Source organism: Oncorhynchus gorbuscha, linkage group LG03 (genome assembly GCF_021184085.1).
Source record: "Oncorhynchus gorbuscha isolate QuinsamMale2020 ecotype Even-year linkage group LG03, OgorEven_v1.0, whole genome shotgun sequence".
Taxonomy (NCBI): domain Eukaryota; kingdom Metazoa; phylum Chordata; class Actinopteri; order Salmoniformes; family Salmonidae; genus Oncorhynchus; species Oncorhynchus gorbuscha.
Genome location: NC_060175.1, coordinates 42,253,941 through 42,277,610, shown reverse-complemented (window position 1 = coordinate 42,277,610; position 23,670 = coordinate 42,253,941). Strand labels below are relative to the sequence as shown.

The following is a 23,670-nucleotide window of genomic DNA, read 5'->3' as shown; positions in this document are numbered from 1 at the left end:
CAAACATGCCCCCATTCACATCGACAAGGCTGTAGTTGAGCAGGTCCTTCGGTGTCCAAATCGCTTAATGTTTTTATTTCACCCGGTTTTCATTTACAGCAACGACCTGGGGAATAGTTACAGGGGAGAGGGGAGGATGAATGAGCCCATTGGAAGCTGGGGATGATTAGGTGGTATGAAGGTCAGCTTGGGAATTTAGCCAGGACACCAGGGTTAACACCCCTACTCTTACAATAAGTGCCATGGGATCTTTAGTGACCCCAGAGAGTCAGGACACCCATTTAACGTCCCATCCAAAAGACAGCACCCTACACAAGCCAATGTCCCCAATCACTGCCCTGGGGCATTGGGATTTACATTTTATTTAGCAGAGACCAGAGGAAATTGGTGTGCCAGTGGGACAGTCACTTACAAGACCAGAGGAAAGGGTGCCTCCTACTGGCCCTCCAACACCACTTCCAGCAGCATCTGGTCTCCCATCCAGGGACTGACCAGGACCAACCCTGCTTAGCTTCAGAAGCAAGCCAGCATGGTCCAAACACACCAACATAGTCGTGAAGAGGGCACAACAACGCCTCTTCACCCTCAGGAAGCTGAAAAGATATGGCATGGGCCCTCAGATCCTCAAAAAGATCTACAGCTGCATTAAGAGCATCCTGACTGTCTGCATCACAGCTTGGTATGGCAACTGCTCGGCATCCGACTGCAAGGCACTAGAGATGCTAGCGCGTACGGCCCAGTACATCACTGGGGCCAAGCTTCCTGCCATCCAGGACCTCTATACCAGGCCGTGTTAGAGGAAAACCCCAAAAATTGTCAAAGACTCCAGCCACTCAAGTTATAGGCTGTTCTCTCTGCTACCACATGGCAAACAGTACCGGAGCGCCAAGTCTGGGACCAAAGGGCTCTTGAACAGCTCTACCCCCAAGACATACATCTGCTAAATAGTTAGTGTATAGTTAACCAAAAAGCTACCTAGACTATCTGCATTTTATTTTTGACTCTATGCACACACACTGGACTCTCCCCACACTCTCACACACACTGACACTCCAACACATACACACACACTGGACTCTCCCCACACTCTCACACACACTGACACTCCAACACATACACACACACTGGACTCTCCCCACACTCTCACACACACTGACACTCCAACACATACACACACACTGGACTCTCCCCACACTCTCCACACTGACACTCCAACACATACACACACACTGGACTCTCCCCACACTCTCACACACACTCCAACACTCCTGGACTCTCCCCACACACTGACACTCCAACACATACACACACACTGGACTCTCCCCACACTCTCACACACACTGACACTCCAACACATACACACACACTGGACTCTCCCCACACTCTCACACACACTGACACTCCAACACATACACACACACTGGACTCTCCCCACACTCTCACACACACTGACACTCCAACACATACACACACACTGGACTCTCCCCACACTCTCACACATACTGACACTCGAAAACACATACACACACACTGGACTCTCCCCACACTCTCACACACACTGGACTCTCCCCACACTCTCACACACACTGACACTCCAACACATACACACACACTGGACTCTCCCCACACACTCACACATACTGACACTCCAACACATACACACACACTCACTCACACATTACATGTACACACAATCACACATTCGCCACACACACACGTAAACACTTCCACACTCATCACATACGCTGCTACTACTGTCTATTATCTATCCTGTTGCCTAGTCACTTTACCCCTACCTATATCTTCATTGCCAGTCCCCATCTTCCTGTCTGAGATTCTCCTCTCATCACTTCAATTACCAAATATTTCCTTTCCGCTCTGAAGCTGTCTTTGAAAAGCTCAAGTAATTTAGTACATACACATTGGAAAGTGTCCTCACTTGGTCGGTTCTCAAAAAGCTATAATGAATGCAGTATCAGCACTTGAGACCATTCATGAGAGCTGTGTGCTTATCATATGAATCCAAGGGAAATACTACTAAGTGATTATAGCTAACCACTGAGAAGAATATTGGATGCATTCATGTCCTTCTCGTGTTTTGCCATGCAACACCTATATTACAGAGGTCAATGGCCTCTTCTTGGTAAGTGAATAACTATGTCAAAGTAAGCCATAACTTGCTGACACTATTTAATCTGCATTATACCATTTAATCTTATTAGAATGGAGCCTTACTGTCACTGGTGGCACACTGGTGGATTACTGGCATACTCGGCATTGGTGTTGAGTTTGAGCCAGGAAAACACAGTAGGCTAAACAATGGAACAACAGAATCCAATCTACAAGGAAATTATCCAAGAAGACCACACGCCAACAACAAACATACAGACATATCTAATCCATTGATAAAAGACATGTGAAGTCAGGTTGGAAATGGGTGTTGCTGGGTGTGATATCCCCAGATGCTGGACGGTGAGAGTGTTGCTTATTCATTTGACCTTCTGACCCCTGACTTTCCAGTGTGCTGAGCCTGCCCTTTCCAATGGCATTGTTGCCTGACTGATCTCCTAATGGCATTTATTGTCATGCCCCACTTCCACTCTCTGTGACCATTTAGAATGATGGAATAGGAGGGCAGACATGATGTTCCACGGGGGAACTATGGAGTCTGCATCATGTCAGTGTAATGATAAACCCTGTCCTTACGTACACACACACACACACACACACACACTGAGGGAAGAGAAAGCAGAGGAGTTATTGTCTAGTTATGTGAGCCTCTGCTCCAAGTCCACCCTGCATGTGTGCCAGACAGGCTGACACTGTGCCCACTGGCTAATGTCACAATGTTCCCATTCATCCATACAATAATCTTTCCCTATCTTGATTTATGTCAATACAGTTATATATATCTTTTTAATTTATTTAACCTTAATTTAACTAGGCAAGTCAGTTAAGAACAAATTCATATTTACAATGACAGCCTACCCCCCTGGCCAAACCCTCCCCTAACCCAGATGTTGCAGGGCCAATTGTGCGCCACCCTATGGGACTACTGAACACAGTCAGTTGTGACACAGCCTGGGAATTAACCAGGGTCTGTAGTGACGCCTCTAGCACTGCAATGCAGTGCCTTAGACCACTGCGCCACTCGGGAGGCCTAAATCAAGGGAGACTCTTGAAGAAACTAAATACTGTCAAAATTGATTTGTGCCTCTTGCATAGCGATTAAACCCAGGGGGCTATAATCTATGATATTGCTAGTCTTGGCTGTTGATTTATTTTTCCTGTTGATAAATCCTCATTGGTCTCTAACTGTTGGCTGCTTACTGTACATGACTGTGGAGAAAGAATCCCCCTGTTATATCTGTCAGTGTATTACCCATGCTTACCTTCTTCAGTCTGCCACTCCTGGTGCCAAGGAAGGCCACGCTGTAGCCGTTATAGACGTAAGAGATGACCGAGGTCAGCCTGTCCCTGGTCTCAGTGTACACAGTCAGGCCAGATACCAGCTGGGAGCCCCCCAGGGGCTGGTTGATGTCCAGCCCACAGAAGTGATCATCGATAGGTACAGGCTGCAGAGAGGGATGGGGAAAGACAGGGAAAGATGGGTGAGACGACAGAGAGTAAGAGAAGGTGTAATAATCTTCTACTGTAATAATCTTCACATTTGTTACCAGGGTATTCAAGGCAGTGACTTCAGAAGATATTGGGGCTGTTAAATTAGTCAACAATGCCAGGAGAGTGTTTGTTGATCATTTTAATTGCTCTTTGCAAACATGAAAACACTATGTATTTGGTGCCGGTTTCTGTGATTTTAAATCGCTAGATCTGACATCACACAAACACACAGCCCCAGAGATGTCAGCTTTTGATTTAGCATCAAAGAGGCTCACAAGCTAAGCAGTCCTGCTACAGTACATCTAGCACAACCCACCTCAAACCTCCACTAATGGCCTGTCAGGCAGAATAGAAATCTCACTTTTTAGGGCAACACATTTGCACTTTAATTTCTTGCACCTTTCGAGAGAATCTCTTCTTTCTTCTGCACTGGAACGGTGATGATAGGGGTAAGAGGCAGTATGTGACTATTGTCGAAATGGGTGGTTGTGTGAGAGTTGCTGAATAACAACCTTGATGGATGTCCTTGTTACCTGTTTTTCTGAATGCTGAGATACTCCTATCATACTGAATAACAGAAAAGGGAGACAGAGAGAGAAACATAGAGAGAGAAGGCTAACTTCAATTTTGGACGTTTGAAACGGTCCTGAGAACGCCTTCCTCTGCACTCACCAAAAAAATACAAATAAATAACCCAGCACTGGCGCTAACTCATGATGCTCGGAAGAGAAGCGCGCTGCTCTGACCACTGCGCCACGCAGGGAGAGCCTAAACCTCTGAATGGTATAAAAGCTGCATATAAAACTCCTCTGATTAGAATTATAAATGAATCTCCCCCACTTACTTCTCTGTTGCTCTTGTGGAATATAAAAACTTTGAATGGGACTCTGTAACTGGATTTTGGCTACCTTGGGGCATATCAACTACTGTTGGTGTAATCAAGGCTGTGGGGTAATCAAAAAGCTTTCAATATTCAATTATCTAACCTGTCACCTTCACTGTCTGAATAATGTGTCTGTATGCCACATCAGAGGAGCCAGTGCTGGTCGGCCCCTGGCTTGCTGGATGCTAATGAAGGGACTGGTTGCAAAGGTAGCTACAGGTACCTACCGCCTTGGTGCACTGCACATCCTTTCCCAGTAGCCAATGTAGTTCCAGGTTGCCCTCTCCCTGGTAGCAGGATTGCAGGCGCTCTTTGATGCGGGCGTTAATGTCTCGTATGGTAAAGATACACAGGGCTGAGTTGTCCAGGGGCTCGTGGTACTGCTTCTGGCCCTTGGTGAACACAGCAAAGAGGACGTCATCCTGGGCACTGATGTTGAGGGACCTGGCCAGTACTTTCCCTGCCTTGGACAGGTGGGCGCCCTGTAGGAGTTGATACTCCTCTCCCTTGTGTACACAGCCCACTGGCAGTGACACATAAGAGTGGAACTTCCTGTCCCCTTTGCAGAGCCGTATGATGCGGCTTGTGTAGAACAGGTCACCTGGGGAACTGCCAGCAGGCATCCCATTCTCTGGGGTTTCTGGCTGCACGGTCAGGAAGTAGACAAAGTTCCCGCTGGCAAAGCCGTAGATGTAGTAGATGTCAAACCGCGGGACCAGAGCTAGCGTGTCAGAGGGGATCTTAATGAGAGAGGATACAAAGTCCGTGTGGAGCTCGTAGTCCAGCATGGCAGATGACTCTGGGTCACGGGGCAGCTTACGACTGGAGATGGTAGGGAAGTAGTCCTGCTTCCCACCCACGGCCGTGCCGATGAACAGGGTGCCGTCCTGGCCCTGTGAAGAGTGCACGATGACCCCATACATGGTGCCTGTTTGGTTGACACTGGAGAGGTAGTGCTCTTTCTTGTGGGTGGGCTCCACCAGGATAAACAGGTCGTCCTGTCGCATTAGCTTACAGACGCCTTGGTAGAGGCTGCCGCAGGCCAGCAGGCGGTTGTGGGAGTAGTCTATGAGCAACAGTTTGTTGATGTTGTCAGTGGAGGCCAGGGGCTCAGAGCAGGGCTGCACTATAAGAGGAGGGTAGCAGGCCTTGTTGTCGTACTCAGGTCCTGTGTCATGGGAGACCAGGAGGGTCAGGTTGGCAGATAGCTTGTAAATCCGGTTCACAGCACCAACATAGAGAGCGCCAGTGGTCTTGTGCACAATCAGGTGGTTCAGGGTCCATTCCCTTCTCTCTGACTTGAAGGTGTTGAGGGACTGGGACTGGCCTTGGCCCATTGCTAGGGAGATGGGCATCAAGACCAACAGCCACCGCGTCAGGGACCATGACTGCCCCTTAGTACTTCCACTGTAAATGCATCCTATATCCAAACACATCCCCATCCCCATAGGACTTCTAAGAGATGGCAAGTCCAGACTAAATGTCTAGTGCTGTAGGGTAGGAATGAATAAGACTGTTCTCAGTCAGGCTGCACTCTAGTTGATATCCGCAACAATGGTCTTCACATTATCCTGAAAGAGAAAATAAATGGTTTGGTTTAGTCTTGATGACCTAGAATACTTTGAATGATTTAGAAACAAATCAAAGGCGTTATAATAAACCTTTCATAAATCTTTAGCAAGGACTCATAAAATAGGGTTTTATTCATATAAGGTTTTGGTTCAAATAAATATATGAATAACCTCCCTCCAATTTTACTAGGTTGACATTTTACAGTGACAAGAGTTTTCCATTATAAAAGACAGGGCTAAGAAGAGATACAGGCCAGAGACAGAACAAAATCACACTGATAAATACCATCTTGAAATGGTTTCACCATTGTTGTTCTCTCCCACTCTGCTTTCTCAGACACAACATACATCAACAGAACATGCAATTCCAGTAATCACTTCACAGGAGCAGTGTAGATCTCCATCCCCATTGCAATCAATACAGAGTGCCAGATTAGCAGGAGAGGTCTCTCTGCTCTCCCTATCTGCAGGGGTTCATTATCTCTCTGTGACGACCAGGGAGGTCTGTAGCCTATTACTTCAACAAAGCAGTGACAAACAGTGACTCTGTGCTTTACATACTGTTTAGACAGCTAATTAAATAGGATCCAAATGTATTAATTATGCTTACATATTTCCAGCTGCCTGTTTTCTCTCCTTCCCTCCCTCTTGTTCTCCTAAATGGTTAAATCCTCCAGGAATTAATCACTCTTTCCAGGACGTCTGACATTCCTAAATTAATCAGGCCTTTTCGCGGTGAATCATTAAGGATTCAGAGTCGGACAGCATCAACCCTTTCATTTCCCCTTTTAACTTCATTAGCATATTTTACTTCAACCAGGGGACAAACAATGGCCCTAGAATACTGCATGGAATGGATGGATGGATGGATGGATGGATGAGTGGATGGATGAGTGGATTAGAGAAAGGAGAGTGAAAGCCTTGTAAAAAAAAATCTTTATTCATGACTTTCTTTCTTTTCACAATCTATTCATCATGTGCTGTATGCTTTGAGTTTGCATCTGTCTAAATAAATAAAAATCTCACACCGATGAGATAACCTGGTTAGTAAATTTGGACCTGGAGAACAAATTGCACTTTTACCTTTTTTATATGACTCCTTATTAATCTACGGTAGGGAACATTGATCACAATAAGGTAGAATTGTTGGCTTCATACATGCACTCACTTCATCCCAGTCCATTATAGTAGTAATAAAAGTGCCATGCGCGGAGGAGAGGACTGTAAATTAGGAGCCCACATCTGCGTGCACCCGCTTCTTTTGTCTGAGTCCCAGCAGCTCTAGAGACTTAGCCAAGCTGTCTCTCTAAGGCTGCGTTGCCGCCACACGCCACATGCTCTGTCCTGTCTGATGCCAGTCCAATAGCTCTCTACTGTACTACTGCTTCACAAAACATTCAACTTCCCAGTGGAATGGTACGGAAGCCCCTGACCAGCTCAAAGCCTTTAGCGTGGAGACAATTGCCTTCTTTCTCTGTCCTAGGTCCCCTTAAGATAGAAAAATAGATAATTTAGCTCAATGAGACTTCCTGTTTAGAATAAAGTTTAAATATAAATGGTAATTTGTGTCCTCGCAGTGGACAGCAGTGGCCATGGCTGCACTCCATTGCTACTACTAACAGGGTGTCCGACAGGGTGTGTTGTGTAGGAGCCAGGGATGGAGAGGACAGACAGGAGTGGAGGACTGACACGGTGGTGTCTGGGTTTTCTCCAGCTCCACTCCAGCATCTCCTCTCCATCTGTCCCTGCCTCAAAGACGTCGGGGGGGAAATCACTGGAGTGTCCCTGTTTCCTCTTGTCCCTTTGGCAGGCAGACACTTTGTGTATTCTCTCCCTGTTCTCTGCAACATACAACACATATCCTATTATATACTCACCCTCAAACTGATGACAATTATACACTGGTGTACAAAACATTAGGCACACCTGCTCTTTCCATGGCAGACTGACCAGGTGAATCCAGGTGAACGCTATGATTCCTTGTCAATTGTTAAATCCAAATCCAATTTTTAAGCCTTGAGACAATTGCGACATGGATTGTGTGTGTGTGGCATTCAGAGGGTCAATGGGCAAGACAAAAGATGTAAGTATCTTTGAATGAGGTATGGTAGTAGGTGCCAGGTGCACCGGTTTGTGTCAAGAACTGCAATGCTGTTGGGTTTTTCAGGTTCAACAGTTTCCCATGTGTATCAAGATTGGTCCATCACCGAAAGGACATCCCGCCATCTTGACACAACTTTGGGAAGCATTGGAGTCAACATTGGCCAGCATCCCTGTGAAACGCGTTAGACACCTTGGAGATATCCATGCCCCAACAAATTGAGGCTGTTCTGAGGGCAAAAGGGGGCACAACTCAATATTAGGATATTAGGAAGGTGTTCTTAATGTTTTATGCACTATGTACATACTGTCCCCGGCATTGCTGCCCTGTTATGTTGTCATCCTGTCATCATGCAGTTATTTGGTTGCAATTCATGTCAGCTACAAATTTAAAGCTGGATGTTAGAAGGAAAATGTCAAAACTCTCTATATCCAGATAAAAAAGAAAATGTGTCATTGCCCTTGCAGGCTGTACTCTGCAGGATCCACATAAAAGTTCAATCCTGTGGCCCTTGGGAGGGAGAGCAAGAGATGCTAACTCCTGACAGTGCCTTTCTCACGTCTGCATGATGTACACTCTGAACAGGGCTGTAAAATTCCGGATTTCCTGGAAAACCAGGGAATTGATTGAAATTTTAGAGCCCTTACTCTGAGACTTTCCTGATCTAGTTTCTATTCTGATATGTATTTATTTTATTTCACCTTTATTTAACCAGGTACGCAGGTTGAGAACAAGTTCTCATTTACAATTGCGACCTGGCCTAGATAAAGCAAAGCAGTTGGACAAATACAACAACACAGAGTTACAAACATACAGTCAAAAAACAAACATACAGTCAATAATACAGTAGAAAAATAAGTCTATATACAATGTGAGCAAATGAGGTGAGATAAGGGAGGCAAAGGCAAAAAAAGGCCATGGTGGCGAAGTAAATACAATATAGCAAGTAAAACACTGGAGTGGTAGATTTGCAGTGGAAGAATGTGCAAAGTAGAAATATTAATAAATACAGTAGGGGGAGAGGTAGTTGTTTGGGCTAAATTATAGATAGGCTATGTACAGGTGCAGTAATCTGTGAGCTGCTCTGACAGCTGGTTCTTAAAGCTAGTGAGGGAGATAAGTGTTTCCAGTTTCAGAGATTTTTGTAGTTTGTTCCAGTCATTGGCAGCAGAGAACTGGAAGGAGAGGCGGCCAAAGGAAGAATTGGTTTTGGGGGTGACCAGAGAGATTTACCTGCTGCAGAGCGTGCTACAGGTGGGTGCTGCTATGGTGACCATCGAGCTGAGATAAGGGTGACTGGAGCCAGTGGGTTTGGTGACGAGTATGAAGCGAGGGCCAGCCAACGAGAGTGTACAGGTCGCAATGGCGGGTAGTACATTGGGCTTTGGTAACAAAACGGATGGCACTGTGATAGACTGCATCCAATTTATTGAGTAGGGTATTGGAGGCTATTTTGTAAATTACATCGCCGAAGTCGAGGATCGGTAGTGTGAAGGATGCTTTATGCGAAATAGGAAGCCGATTCTAGATTTAACTTTGGATTGGAGATGTTTGATGTGAGTCTGGAAGGAGAGTTTACAGTCTAACCAGACACCTAGGTATTTGTAGTTGTCCACATATTCTAAGTCAGAACCGTCCAGAGTAGTGATGTTGGACGGGCGGGCAGGTGCAGGCAGCGATCGGTTGAAGAGCATGCATTTAGTTTTACTTGTATTTATAAGCAATTGGAGGCCACAGAAGGATAATTGTATGGCATTGAAGCTCATCTGGAGTGTTATTAACACAGTGTCCAAAGAATGGCCAGAAATATACAGAATGATGTCGTCTGCGTAGAGGTGGATCAGAGACTCGCCAGCAGCAAGAGCGACATCATTGATGTATACAGAGAGGAGAGTCGGTCCAAGAATTGAACCCTGTGGCACCCCCATAGAGACTGCCAGAGGCCCGGACAACAGGCCCTCCGATTTGACACACTGAACTCTATCAGATAAGTAGTTGGTCAACCAGGCGAGGCAATCCTTTGAGAAACCAAGGCTATCAAGTCTGCCGATGAGGATGTGGTGATTGACAGAGTTGAAAGCCTTAGCCAGGTCAATGAATACGGCTGCACAGTATTGTTTCTTATCGATGGCGGTTAAGGTATCGTTTAGGACCTTGAGCGTGGCTGAGTTGCACCCATGACCAGCTCTGAAACCAGATTGTATAGCGGAGAAGGTATGGTGGGATTCAAAATGGTCGGTAATCTGTTTGTTGATTTGGCTTTCGAAGACCTTAGAAAGGCAGGGTAGGATAGATATCGGTCTGTAGCAGTTTGGGTCAAGAGTGTCCTCCCCTTTGAAGAGGGGGATGACCGCAGCTGCTTTCCAATCTTTGGGAATCTCAGACGGCACGAAGGAGAGGTTAAACAGGCTAGTAATAGGGATTGCAACAATTTCGGCAGATCATTTTAGAAAGAAAAGGTCCAGATTATCTAGCCAAGGCTGGTTTGTAGGTGTCCAGATGTTGCAGCTCTTTCAGAACATCAGCTGACTGGATTTGAGAGAAGGAGAAATGGGAAATGGTTGTGTGAGCTGCTGTGGGTTGGTGCAGTGCTGTTGACCGGTGTAGGGGTAGCCAGGTGGAAAGCATGACCAGCCGTAGAAAAATGCCTCTTGAAATTCTCAATTGTAGTGGATTTATCGGTGGTGACATTGTTTCCTATCCTCAGTGCAGTGGGCAGCTGGGAGGAGGTGTTCTTATTCTCCATGGACTTTACAGTGTCCCAGAACTTTTTTGAGTTTGTGTTGCAGGAAGCAAATTTCTGCTTGAAAAAGCTAGCCTTTTCTTTTCTAACTGCCTGTATATATTGGTTTCTAGCTTTCCTGAAAAGTTGCATATCACAGGGGCTGTTCGATGCTAATGCAGAACGCCATAGGATGTTGTTGTGTTGGTTAAGGTCAGTCAGGTCTGGAGAGAACCAAGGGCGATATCTGTTTCTGGTTCTAAATTTCTTGAATGGGGCATGCTTATTTAAGATGGTGAGGAAGGCTTTTTCTTTTTAATAACCAGGCATCCTCTACTGACGGGATGAGATCAATATCCTTCCAGGATACCCTGGCCAGGTCGATTAGAAAGGCCTGCTCGCTGAAGTGTTTCAGGGAGCGTTTGACAGTGATGAGTGGAGGTCGTTTTTAATTTTAATTTTTTTTTAAATTGTACCTTTATTTAACCAGGCAAGTCAGTTAAGAACATATTCTTATTTTCAATGACGGCCTGGGAACAGTGGGTTAACTGCCTGTTCAGGGGCAGAATGACAGATTTGTACCTTGTCAGCTCGGGGGTTTGAACTCGCAACCTTCCGGTTACGAGTCCAACGCTCTAACCACTAGGCTACGCTACCGTTTGACCGCTGACTCATTACAGATGCAGGCAATGAGGCAGTGATCGCTGAGATCTTGCTTGAAAACAGCAGAGGTGTATTTAGAGGGCAAGTTGGTTAGGATGATATCTATGAGGGTGCTTGTGTTTACGGCTTTGGGGTGGTACCTGGTAGGTTCATTGATAATTTGTGTGAGATTGAGGGCATCAAGCTTAGATTGTAGGATGGCTGGGGTGTTAAGCATGTTCCAGTTTAGGTCGCCTAGCAGCACGAGCTGTGAAGATAGGTGGGGGGCAATCAGTTCACATATGGTGTCCAGAGCACAGCTGGCGGCAGAGGGTAGTCTATAGCAGGCGGCAATGGTGAGAGACTTGTTTTTAGAGTGGTGGATTTTTAAAAGTAGAAGTTCAAATTGTTTGAGTACAGACCTGGATAGTAGGACAGAACTCTGCAGGCTATCTTTGCAGTAGACTGCAACACCGCCCCCTTTGGCCGTTCTATCTTGTCGGAAAATGTTATAGTTAGGGATGGAAACTTCAGAATTTTTGGTGGTCTTCCTAAGCCAGGATTCAGACACGGCTAGAACATCCGGGTTGGCAGAGTGTGCTAAAGCAGTGAATAAAACAAACTTAGAGAGGAGGCTTCTAATGTTAACATGCATAAAACCAAGGCTATTACGGTTACAGAAGTCATCAAAAGAGAGCGCCTGGGGAATAGGAGTGGAGCTAGGCACTGCAGGGCCTGGATTCACCTCTACATCACCAGAGGAACAGAGGAGGAGTAGGATAAGGGTACGGCTAAAAGCTATGAGAATTGGTCATCTAGAACGTTCGGAACAGAGAGTAAAAGGACGTTTCTGGGGGTGATAAAATAGCTTCAAGGTATAATGTACAGACAAAGGTATGATAGGATGTGAATACAGTTGAGGTAAACCTAGGTATTGAGTGATGATGAGAGAGATATTGTCTCTAGAAACATAATTGAGGCTGGTGGAACTGAAAGGTTGGATAAGGTATAATGAGCAGGGCTAGAGGCTCTACAGTGAAATAAGCCAATAAACACTAACCAGAACAGCAATGGACAAGGCATATTGACATTAAGGAGAGGCATGCTTAGTCGAGTGATCATAAGGGTCCAGTGAGTAGTGAGGTTGGTTGGGGTCACGGCGATTCAAACAGCTAGCCGGGCCATCGTTAGCAAGCTAGCATAGGATGGAGGTCTGTTTTTAGCCACCTCGTGCGTTTCCGGCGGTAGATTAGTGGGGTTCTGTGTGGTAGAGGGGATCAATCCGAATGGCAAAATATATATAGTTATAGTGACCCAAGAAAAATTGTCCGATAGACCTATTCACATAGCAGCCGATAAGACAGCTAACAATTAGCGGGCCGCAGATGGGCGTTCAGGTAACATCGCGACGGAGAGGCCAGTTGGATAACTCCCTCGGGCAGATAACGTCGGTAGGCCAGTCGTGAAGGCCCGGTGGGGCTCCACATCGGCAGTAAAATGGTTCTGGATAGGTGATTGTAGCCCAGAAGTGGCTGATGGAACTCTTCAGCTGGCTAGCTCCGGAATAGTTGATGTTTGCTCCGGGATCGACATTTTCCAATAGTCACACGGATAGCAGCTAGCTAGCTGCGAGATCCAGGAGTAAATGTCCAGAGCTTGCGGTTGAAATCCGGGGATATGGAGAGAAAAATAGGTCCGATATGTTCTGGTCTGAGTCGCGTTGTACAAAACTGACGATAGCTTTTCAAGCTAAAGGATAGCTGATGACCACAAACCGTGTTTAGCTGAATACGAACGTTAGCCAGTAAACTGGCTAGCTTCTGGCTAGCTTCTGGTTAGCTTCTGACTAGCTTCTGGTTAGCTTCTGGCTAGCTTCTGGCTAGCTTCTGGTTAGCTTCTGACTAGCTTCAGGCTAGCTTCTGGTTAGCTTCTGGCTAGCTTCTATTGTGGATTTCAGATTTGAGGTAAATAATGCCTTTTTTTAATTGGTGAGGCGGGTTGCAGGAGATTGTTTTGAAGTTGAGTTTTTAGAAAAGAAAATATCTAAAAGATATGCGAAGAAAGATGTAAATATATATACACGGGACACGACAAGACGAGGACGTCTGACTGCTATGCCATCTTGGTATACATGTGGTTATATAATAACATACTGTATTCAGTTGGTCTTTGTAGTAAAATATAATGAATAGCCTTAGCCTAGTGAGTCTCTGGGGCCTTCTACAGGATTCACACACAGGTGTGAGTTGTAGCTCTGTTTTATGATGGCTTCAGGGCAATCTGGTTTGTCTCTATGCAGCATTTCATTGTTGTACATGCAGAGAGTGAATTCCATTAACAGGTTCCGCAAGCAAATGGATTGTCACTAATCATTTTTATCCCCCCAGGAGTACACCCCATTTCAAACTCTATATTAAGCTCCCAGTTTACAATATCATGGAAGACCACCTTGAGTTGCTGTGTTCAGTGGTTTGGGAAATCCAATATTTTATTCTAAATCATTCCAATCCAAAATCATATGACAAACTTCAGTGTTATGAACCTCAACATAATTTGCTTTAAGATGTTAGTTGCGCCTCAAGTGTTGTGCCTGTGTCTGTGCAAAATGATAGGTCATCCCTCAATTTTAGTTCCGCAATACAGAGACCTACAGAGGTTAATTCAGTGTTGTGAAGATCAAGTTAAACATAACAAGGTGGGCGCGAAGCAGGAAGTAACAACAGCCCATCTATTTATTTTCTTCTCGATTCAGTCTCGTCTGAGGCGTGCGGTAATGCTGCTCTGTTTACCCTAGATTGTAGAGACAGCATCTTGCTGGCTGCAGCCCTCCCTGCTGAATACACTGCCTCGTCAGTCAGATACGCTCCTGCCAACCCCAGCCTCAGCCCCAGACGTGACTCATTCACACAAACTCATAGAAGAACATGCTCAGGCCTCTGGCTACGGTGGCGGGCACCAATCTGAGTCAAAATTTCTTGCCACCATTTTTTATTTGACCTTTAGAAACCCACCAAGATCCACAGGGCTGTGCCTATGTTTTCAGCATGCATTGGGGTGACATTCTGGCATAAACTCTGTAGTGTCTTATTATGTGTGATTCATTGGAGGGTAACCGTCTGTAACCATACATAAACATGAACTAAAATGATCACAGAAATATGTCTCCTTCTCCCCCTTTATGCACTTCATGCACAGTGCTTATTGTACTTTATGGCTCAGTGGGGCCCAATGCGTTCCATTTGCAGCAGCCTTTGAGGCTCCTGCTGGTCACAGGCTGATAACATGTGAGAAGATTGGAATCAGACAGACTCTGACACCATCTTTCAGGCTGCAGGACAGACACAATGTTCTCACACTGATTCAACAATAGATTTGTGTTATTACATCAGATGTGATGAAAATTGTGTGTCTTGTGGCCTAGTCTGATCAGGCTGGACAAAACAGAGTAATAACACAGGTTGGAGGCACAGGGACAGGAGTGTACAGATATAGGATCTTCATTGGACCAATATTTGCACAGCAAAATGATCCTGCAGCAACAGGATTTGAACAGGTTTAGGCCTTGATGTTGCTTGATCGATGGTTAGGCTATTAGCTGGTCAAAGGTAGGCTACATGAAAAGTACAATACTGTTAATATAACGGATGTTAGTGTGGGTTTTCCGTGAATTTATGTAAATCACGAAACTCATCTGCATATTTTAGCAACAAGGACAAACAAAAGAGTGATCAAATTAACATCTGTATGTGATCTGGTCATATCAATCCTGCACTGCCTCCAGAGAATTGCTCAAAATCAATGTTCCCCACTTCTAGGTTTTAGGGTGGAATATCAAGGGCGTTGACAAAAACTTTACAAAGCCATATATCCATAAAGATATCTTCATTCCTTCTAGAGCTTGTCAATGCATTCTGTTCGGTATATTGTCATGTGCCACACTTCTAGGTTAGTCACAATGGGACACTGCAAAAATGTCTCGCACTCAAAATGGCACTCATTTAATCATTGGCTAAATCACAAAGCCTGATGGGATACCTTTGTCATGGGGTCTGCCACAAATCCATGTGGATGAGTCATGGGGGGAGGGGAGAATTGTACACGTCACACATGAATGAACAGGGAGGGCGCCAGCCCCAACAGAACTTGACTTCCAAATGAATAAATGAAAGCAATTAGTAGATCTGTTTACAATGATGCGGAGACAGAAGTAGGTCATACGTGGTGGAGATGGGGGGGAGAGCGAGCCAGAGCCGGAGGCTGACACTGGTACCTACAGTGATGGGAAGAGGAATTAGGACATGAAAGTGTCGTCTTTGTTAACGATGACTTTTAAACGAATGTCAGATTTAATCACATGGGACCTGTGGGGTTTATGGTAAAATAAATGTTTTGTGATCACTCCACTCCTGTCTTATTTGTGTTCTCATTGGAGGGCCAGGCCCGGGGCTATGGATTCTGCTTTTATTGGCCTTCTTACAAACCCACATTCAGCTCTAAAATGGCTATAATGACATATGGATGTTCATTTAAACCACTCAATACTGTGATTATTGGATAGGCATACAAGCAGTGAATTCTACCATTTAGTGACCATATCCCTCTTCAAATAAATTCAAGCTATTCATAATTTTATTTGATAGCATAGTTTGTTGGATTGTTTGTTACACGTAATATCATTTTTATATCAATTGTGTTGTTCAGTGAACAATTCTCAGATTGCTAGCTTTAGAGACCAAGCATTAAGAATGATGGCAGGGTAGCAGAGGACGTTTATGGGGAACCATAAAACAGCACTCTATCAATCTAGAATGGTATACTCATAAAAAACCACAGGGTGGTGAACCAAGGTTGTGGAAAGGAATCTCTTCAAGCATATTGCCAAAACACAATCAGTGACCTCTTGACAATGCATGGCATTATGCACAGCGATAAAATAGACATTTATGCAACACTGCAGTATTCTCGGTCCGCATAGAAATATAGAACATCCCAATATTGCCATAGTCAGATTCATTCATAAATTAACTTCCCTGGGCTCTGTCTTCCATACCTTTCACTGTAGATCTCTACTGGCTCATTGTGACTTGAAACAGGATTTGAATCAGGGAGTGCTCATGTTGTATGTACTGTATGATGACAATCAAATGGGAGCGCTAAGAACCTTGGCGTGATCCTGGACAACAAACTGTCGTTCTCAACTAATATCAAGGCGGTGGCCCGTTCCTGTAGGTTCATGCTCTACAACATCCGCAGAGTACGACCCTGCCTCACACAGGAAGCGGCGCAGGTCCTAATCCAGGCACTTGTCATCTCCCGTCTGGATTACTGCAACTCGCTGTTGGCTGGGCTCCCTGCCTGTGCCATTAAACCCCTACAACTCATCCAGAACGCCGCAGCCCGTCTAGTGTTCAACCTTCCCAAGTTCTCTCACGTCACCCCGCTCCTCCGCTCTCTCCACTGGCTTCCAGTTGAAGCTCGCATCCGCTACAAGACCATGGTGCTTGCCTACGGAGCTGTGAGGGGAACGGCACCTCAGTACCTCCAGGCTCTGATCAGGCCCTACACCCAAATAAGGGCACTGCGTTCATCCACCTCTGGCCTGCTCGCCTCCCTACCACTGAGGAAGTACAGTTCCCGCTCAGCTCAGTCAAAACTGTTCGCTGCTCTGGCTCCCCAATGGTGGAACAAACTCCCTCACGACGCCAGGACAGCGGAGTCAATCACCACCTTCCGGAGACACCTGAAACCCCACCTCTTTAAGGAATACCTAGGATAGGATAAAGTAATCCTTCTCACCCCCCCCTTAAAATATTTAGATGCACTATTGTAAAGTGGTTGTTCCACTGGATGTCATAAGGTGAATGCACCAATTTGTAAGTCGCTCTGGATAAGAGCGTCTGCTAAATGACTTAAATGTAAATGTAAATGGAAAGTCAAAGTGACCTGTGCAGCCCAAGTGCAATACCAGGTCTTCTATAATTCAGCATTCAGTGAAAGACAGAGGCCCACTATGTTCTGCTGTAGCTGCTACGGCACGCCTATTGGTAGTGACTAGAAACAGAACAATGGAAAGAGTAAAGCTACTAGTGCACTGTTGGAATAATAACTGATGGGAATGTGGAATAAGGCCAGTGAAATACAAGCTCTCTTCTCCAGTGTGATTGGGACAGGGACAAGGAACAACTATAGAGTTCTGTTTGGAAGTGTTCCCTCAGCTAGATACTCAGTCAGTTTTGTGCTGGTACAATATGACAGTCCGTTTCTGCCATGAGTTCATTTTTTGGTATTGCTTACGACATCCTGCAGTTATTGTAACTGCCCCTGTAGATCAGGTATGACTGTATAGTTCGCTATACTGTGTAAGGTTTGTTGGCATCAATCATTCAGGATAGAAAAGTGAAAGCAGTGCAGATGTTGCTCTCTCATCTGATAGACAGTAGACTTCCATATACAAAGTAGGATTCCGGGTAAAGAGTACAGCATATGAGGAGGAAGTAACATACACAATAGAACGAAACACATGAAGCACATATTCACACATGCACACACACCCTTATATGGACATGCACACAAAGCCAATAATAACTGATTCAGACCAAGGCTGTATGTTTCCTCAATTTCCCTCAACTGGCCCATATGGCTGTGTAGGGAGGAGGATGCCAATGATAGAGGTAGCTGGCACGAATAATTACGATCAAAGATTTACAGAGCATCTGCTACCTTCACTGCTGACAAAAATCGCTGGAAGCCCAGAGAGAAACACAGCAAACAGGGAAGAGGAGGAGAGACAATTCATGCTGTCTACTATTCACAACTTCCTCTCTGGAGTCTCCGGTGCACCGGCAGCACCCATTCCAGATTTAATCCTAAATGTAAATAAGGCCAAGGAGGTAGCTCACACACAGAGCTATGCAAATACAAGCATCAGCCTAGCTTCTTCCCATGGTCTGGAGGGTCCGTCCTGCCCCTACCTTGAAACGCTGCACTAATGCCTGAGTCAAGGGCACGGTACAGGGAATAAAATCATAGAGACTGACTTTGCTGCACAAATCATGTTCCCCTATACAGTATGCAGAATTGCTTCCTCCTCACACACATTACATGTCTGACACTGTCAAGTTCCCTCCTAGAGTCCTGTATATCTCTTTATCTCTGCTCTTATCTCTTAGTTCTCAACCCTGCTCATCTACTCAATGTCCTGTCATTGGTCTCGTTCTCTCACTAATTCATCAGTGTGTCTCACTTAATATCTAAAAGGCTCACCCATTTACACTGGCACAATGCCATCACAAAGTGCCAGAGATTACAAATCAACATGGAAGTAGCCTGTAGGAGATCAACCAATACAATAGCACTGTGACAGCAGCATTTACATTGACAATAGTGATAACAATCTGTAGGCATTGTGCCATATTGCAAGATAGCAATCCCTGCATGCAGTGTACTGCCAAAGGAACCATATGGCAGGTGAGCTCACTGTTTCCCTCCACCTGTATCTCCCCTCCCACACTCTCCACTACTTTGAATATAAATGTACAGTCGTTTTACCTTAATGTTGGCTCATGCTCTAAATAAACAGGTGCTTGAGGGGGGACTGATGAGGTAAGAGAAGAGGGAGCACAATAGCTACAGGAAATGTTTGTTCATTTGGGGGATTTTATTTATCTTTCTTACTCTCATACTCTGTCTCCCTGCCTTTCTTTGTGACGCTCCCTCTTTCACATATGCTCTTCTCCTCAGGCTGTAGCATCTAAGAAGTTGTGTTTAATCAGTGTCTCCGTGGGCAACGGGGGAGTTTCCAGCTCTGGGTAGTGAGCTGCCGTGCAGTCACACACCATGTAATTGTCTTACATACACTAATTTGCCTGACTTACTACTGCGACTAGAGTACAGGGCATTGCCGCTGACCCACATTGCTCCTGATGATGTTTTGAGGAACACCTATGTGAGAATGCTGTTCATTGACTACAGCTCAGCGTTCAACACCATAGTACCATCAAAGCTCATCACCAAGCTAAGGATCCAGGGACTAAACACCTCCCTCTGTAACTGGATCCTGGACTTCCTGACAGGCCGCCCCCAGGTGGTGAGGGTAGGTAGCAACACATCTGCCACGCTGATCCTCAACACTGGAGCTCCCCATGGGTCCCCTCCTGCTCAGTCCCCTCCTGTACTCCCTGTTCACCCACGACTGCATGGCCAGGCACGACTCCAACACCAGCATTAAGTTTGCTGATGACACAACAGTGGTAGGCCTGATCAGACAACGACGAGACAGCCTATAGGGAGGAGGTCAGAGACAACCTATCCCTCAACGTAACCAAGACTAAGGAGATGATTGTGGACTACAGGAAAAGGAGCACCGGGCACGTCCCCATTCTTATCGACGGGGCTGTAGTGGGGCAGGTTGAGAGCTTCAAATTCCGTGGTGTCCACATCAACAACAGACTAGATTGGTCCAAACACACCAAGAGAGTCGTGAAGAGGGCACGGCAAAGCCTATTCCCCCTCAGGAAAATAAAAATATTTGGCATGGGTCCTGAGATCCTCAAAAGGTTCTACAGCTGCAACATCGAGAGCATCCTGACCGGTTGCCTCACTGCCTGGTACGGCAATTGCTCGGCCTCCGACCGCAAGGCACTTCAGAGGGTAGTGCGTATGGCCCAGTACATCACTGGGGCAAAGCTGCCTGCCATCCAGGACCTCAACACCAGGCGGTGTCAGAGGAAGGCCCTAAAAATTGTCAAAGACCCCAGCCACCCCAGTCATAGACTGTTCTCTCTACTACCGCATGGCAAGCGGTACCGGAGTGCCAAGTCTAGGACCAAAATGCTTCTCAACAGTTTTTTCCCCCAAGCCATAAGACTCCTGAACAGGTAACTATTTGCATTGTGTGCCTCCCCCCAACCTCTCTTTTACGCTGCTGCTACTCTCTGTTTACCTTATATGCATAGTCACTTTAACTATACATTCATGTACATACTACCTAAATTGGCCCGACCAACCAGTGCTCCCATCCCACCACCCGCCAACCCCTATTTCTGTTCATCACATATGCATAGTCACTTTAACGATACCTACATACTACCTCAATAAGCCTGACTAACAGGTGTCTGTATATAGCCTTGCTACTCTTTTTTCAAATGTCTTTTTACTGTTGTTTTATTTCTTTACTTACCTACACCACACACACACACACACACACACATACACACCTTTTTTTTCTCGCACCATTGATTATAGTCTGTAAGTAAGCATTTCACTGTAAGGTGTATTCGGCGCACGTGACAAATAAACTTTGATTTGATTTGATCACACAACAACCATAGTTATATAGTGTCAACATTTGATAAGGCTACCACGCCACGCTAAATATATCTCATATGTGAGTGAACTGTATTCTTTTATCTATAATCTGTGTTTAAATCAATAACCCTTTCCAAAGGGGGATCATGACACCTCGGTAAAGAACACACAAGGCAGTGCTGCAACATTCAATCTAAAGATATGAAGGGAACTCATGACTGATGAAAGGCAATGAAAACGAGAGTCCATGACAGATGTTACATATTATCTAATCAGTAGATTACAGAAAGTCTCATTAAATCAATACATTACACTAAGTCTCATTAAATCAATACATTACACAAAGTTGTGCTGCAACAAAATAGCACTCTGTTTGCCATTGGCACTTGCAAATAAATATATAGAGAAATACAGTAATGGAAGCAATTCTGAGTCACCTCCAAAGGAAAATGCAATCTCATTATATTACAGTGTAGCAATAAAAAATGAACAAAAATAAAGACCCATTTAAATTCTAAATTTAGCAAGCAACTGATAAAGTAGCGGCCTGGCATTAGTGAGCAAACAGAGAGAGAGGCCAATCTCCCTCTCTGTGAGAAGCTTTATAGCTCTGGTGGGACCATCTGAATAAATCCAGTCCAACTGGCCAGTGAGATAAGCAGGAACACAGAGAGCCCTGGGTCCATCTGGTTTGCTTGACTGGGAGAGTCTAAAAGGCACCAAATCCAATACCTCTCCCAAATACACACACAGAACAAAGATGAGATGAGCTTGGTAAACATCATTGTGGAAGTTTGCACTGCAGCTGCATCTACTCTGGCTGTTTAGGCTCCAACTCTTCTCCGCTTTGCACTTTGTCTCCATCAACCCAATACATTCTACTCTCACTCCTGTGCCAAGGCTGGCTATGTATACCGAAGCTCCAGTAAACTACATACAACTACAGATAATGGCCAAACAACTCTCAACAGGATTAGATAACTCTCTCCACAGCTGGTTCGGTGGTACCTGATGCATTTATCTCTATGAGGATGCACATTTTGATGTATGCCCATTGAGGATGATGATGATGATGATGATGATGATGATGATGATGATGATGATGATGATGATGATGATGATGATTTTGTTTATTTTTATTGAACCTTTATTTAACTAGGCAAGTCAGTTCAGAACAAATTCATATTTACAATGACATCTCATGAAAGGATATTTAGGTTGTGTGTGCTGCTGCTGCCTAAACCCAGAATCCCTGACAGTTGGCAATCAAGTAAAGTGCCTGCCTCAAAAACCCATTTCCCACAGAGGTCTAATCTTGGTGTTCTCATGATCATACCAGATGATACCTCTATAGAGAAATATGTCCATGATTGTGCAGTACCACTAAAGAGAGACTCCATAGAGAATGTATCCGAATCTGAGATATTCCAGATAGATACTTTATATCCATATAAATAAGTCATGAAGCATATGCGTGCTGCATGCGTTATGTGCCCATCAGCTGCTCACTGTCTGGGAAAACGAGATGATATCACAGTAGACTATAACTCAATTCAACATGACTTCTACGGAATTGTTACAATTGGAATAGCCTACACACTGAAATAATATACCGGTATGTAAATACATTCCGAACAATAAGAATGTACCAGTAGCTCATTTATTTTGGACGCGCGCTTGTCATTTCAATGCGCCCTGGTCGCGTAAAGTAACACAATTTTACAATTTCGTCCTCATGGGTTGCAATTATCAATCTTAGTATGGTACTCACCTTGAGCAGTAGAAAGTCTCAGTCATGATGTGTCTAGTGTGTTGAATTAATAAAGGATCTGCTGGATTCAGTGTCCTTCCTTTGGGGTTGGAAAATGTCCCACAATGGCACAGTCAGCGGTGATGCGCGCAATGTCCATATACTGAGAGAAAAACGTTCAGGATGCGACAATTTTGATTCTCATGTATCACGCTGAAACAGTTCTCTCATTTGATCAATGGACATTTAGCCTACGTGTTTTCTAAACTCGCAACCCCAATTACACATTTCAAAAGACTCTTCACTTTTCCATTCGGTGTTTGAATGCCGGTGGTAGGCTTCAAGACAGGACTCTCATCAGTTTACTTTCATCTCACGTACAATGTGTGCGGATTAAACCAAACCTCCCTCGCGTCATCCTTTCACGAGGGCTCAGTGCAATATTTTTTCGTAGACTGAGCGTTGGCTTCATCGACAAGTCTGTCCACATGACCGAGTCATCTGATGCTCTCACATTCACATACTGTGCTCAGTTGTATTGCGTGTTTTACTTCATGCGTATAGTCACAAAAGCTAGAAAGACTTCAATTACAGTTTCATCCAATACATTTCATATTTCGTTGTTCCTTGTTCTCAAGTGTGTCTATCGAGGATAAACTGGAGGGGAGGGGTGTGTGAATTATTTTAATATCAGAGCCAGTTCGAATATATACATTTTTTTACTGCATTCTCTATATGGCGATGTAAATGTCACATTTCCCTTTAAAACACTGACATCTGTAGGTTCATTGCTGCAACCACACTTGTTCAATGAACTCTTTCGCCTTGCTTCTAATCAGACTAGTAGAGAGCATCCAGAATATATCTTTTGAAAGTGTACATAAACTACCCTCAGAGGCAATTTTGTGAATAAGATAACATTTCTTGTGGAGTTATTCGGCTATAGACACAGCCTGGGAGAGGACATAACCAAACAATATTAACCAAATACAGAATAAGGTCACATTTTGCGGTAAAATCAACCATGGTTTAATTAACAAACAGGCAGTGGGTGCCATTGTATACACTTCAAAG

General features: G+C 44.8%; 1 protein-coding gene across 1 annotated transcript in view; it reads right to left on the bottom strand.

Moving 5' to 3' along the window:
• LOC124031397 (plexin-A2-like) overlaps positions 1-22,999 on the bottom strand; it is a 70,919-nt gene extending 47,920 nt beyond the window's left edge. The window contains exons 1-3 of the mRNA XM_046342584.1: positions 22,618-22,999; positions 4,732-6,075; positions 3,393-3,575 (exon numbers count right to left, since the gene is read on the bottom strand). Of these exons, the coding sequence (XP_046198540.1) occupies positions 3,393-3,575; positions 4,732-5,952 (1,404 nt within the window). The 5' untranslated portion in view covers positions 5,953-6,075; positions 22,618-22,999. The remainder of the gene's footprint in view (positions 1-3,392; positions 3,576-4,731; positions 6,076-22,617) is intronic.
• Between the last annotated feature and the right edge of the window lie 671 nt (positions 23,000-23,670).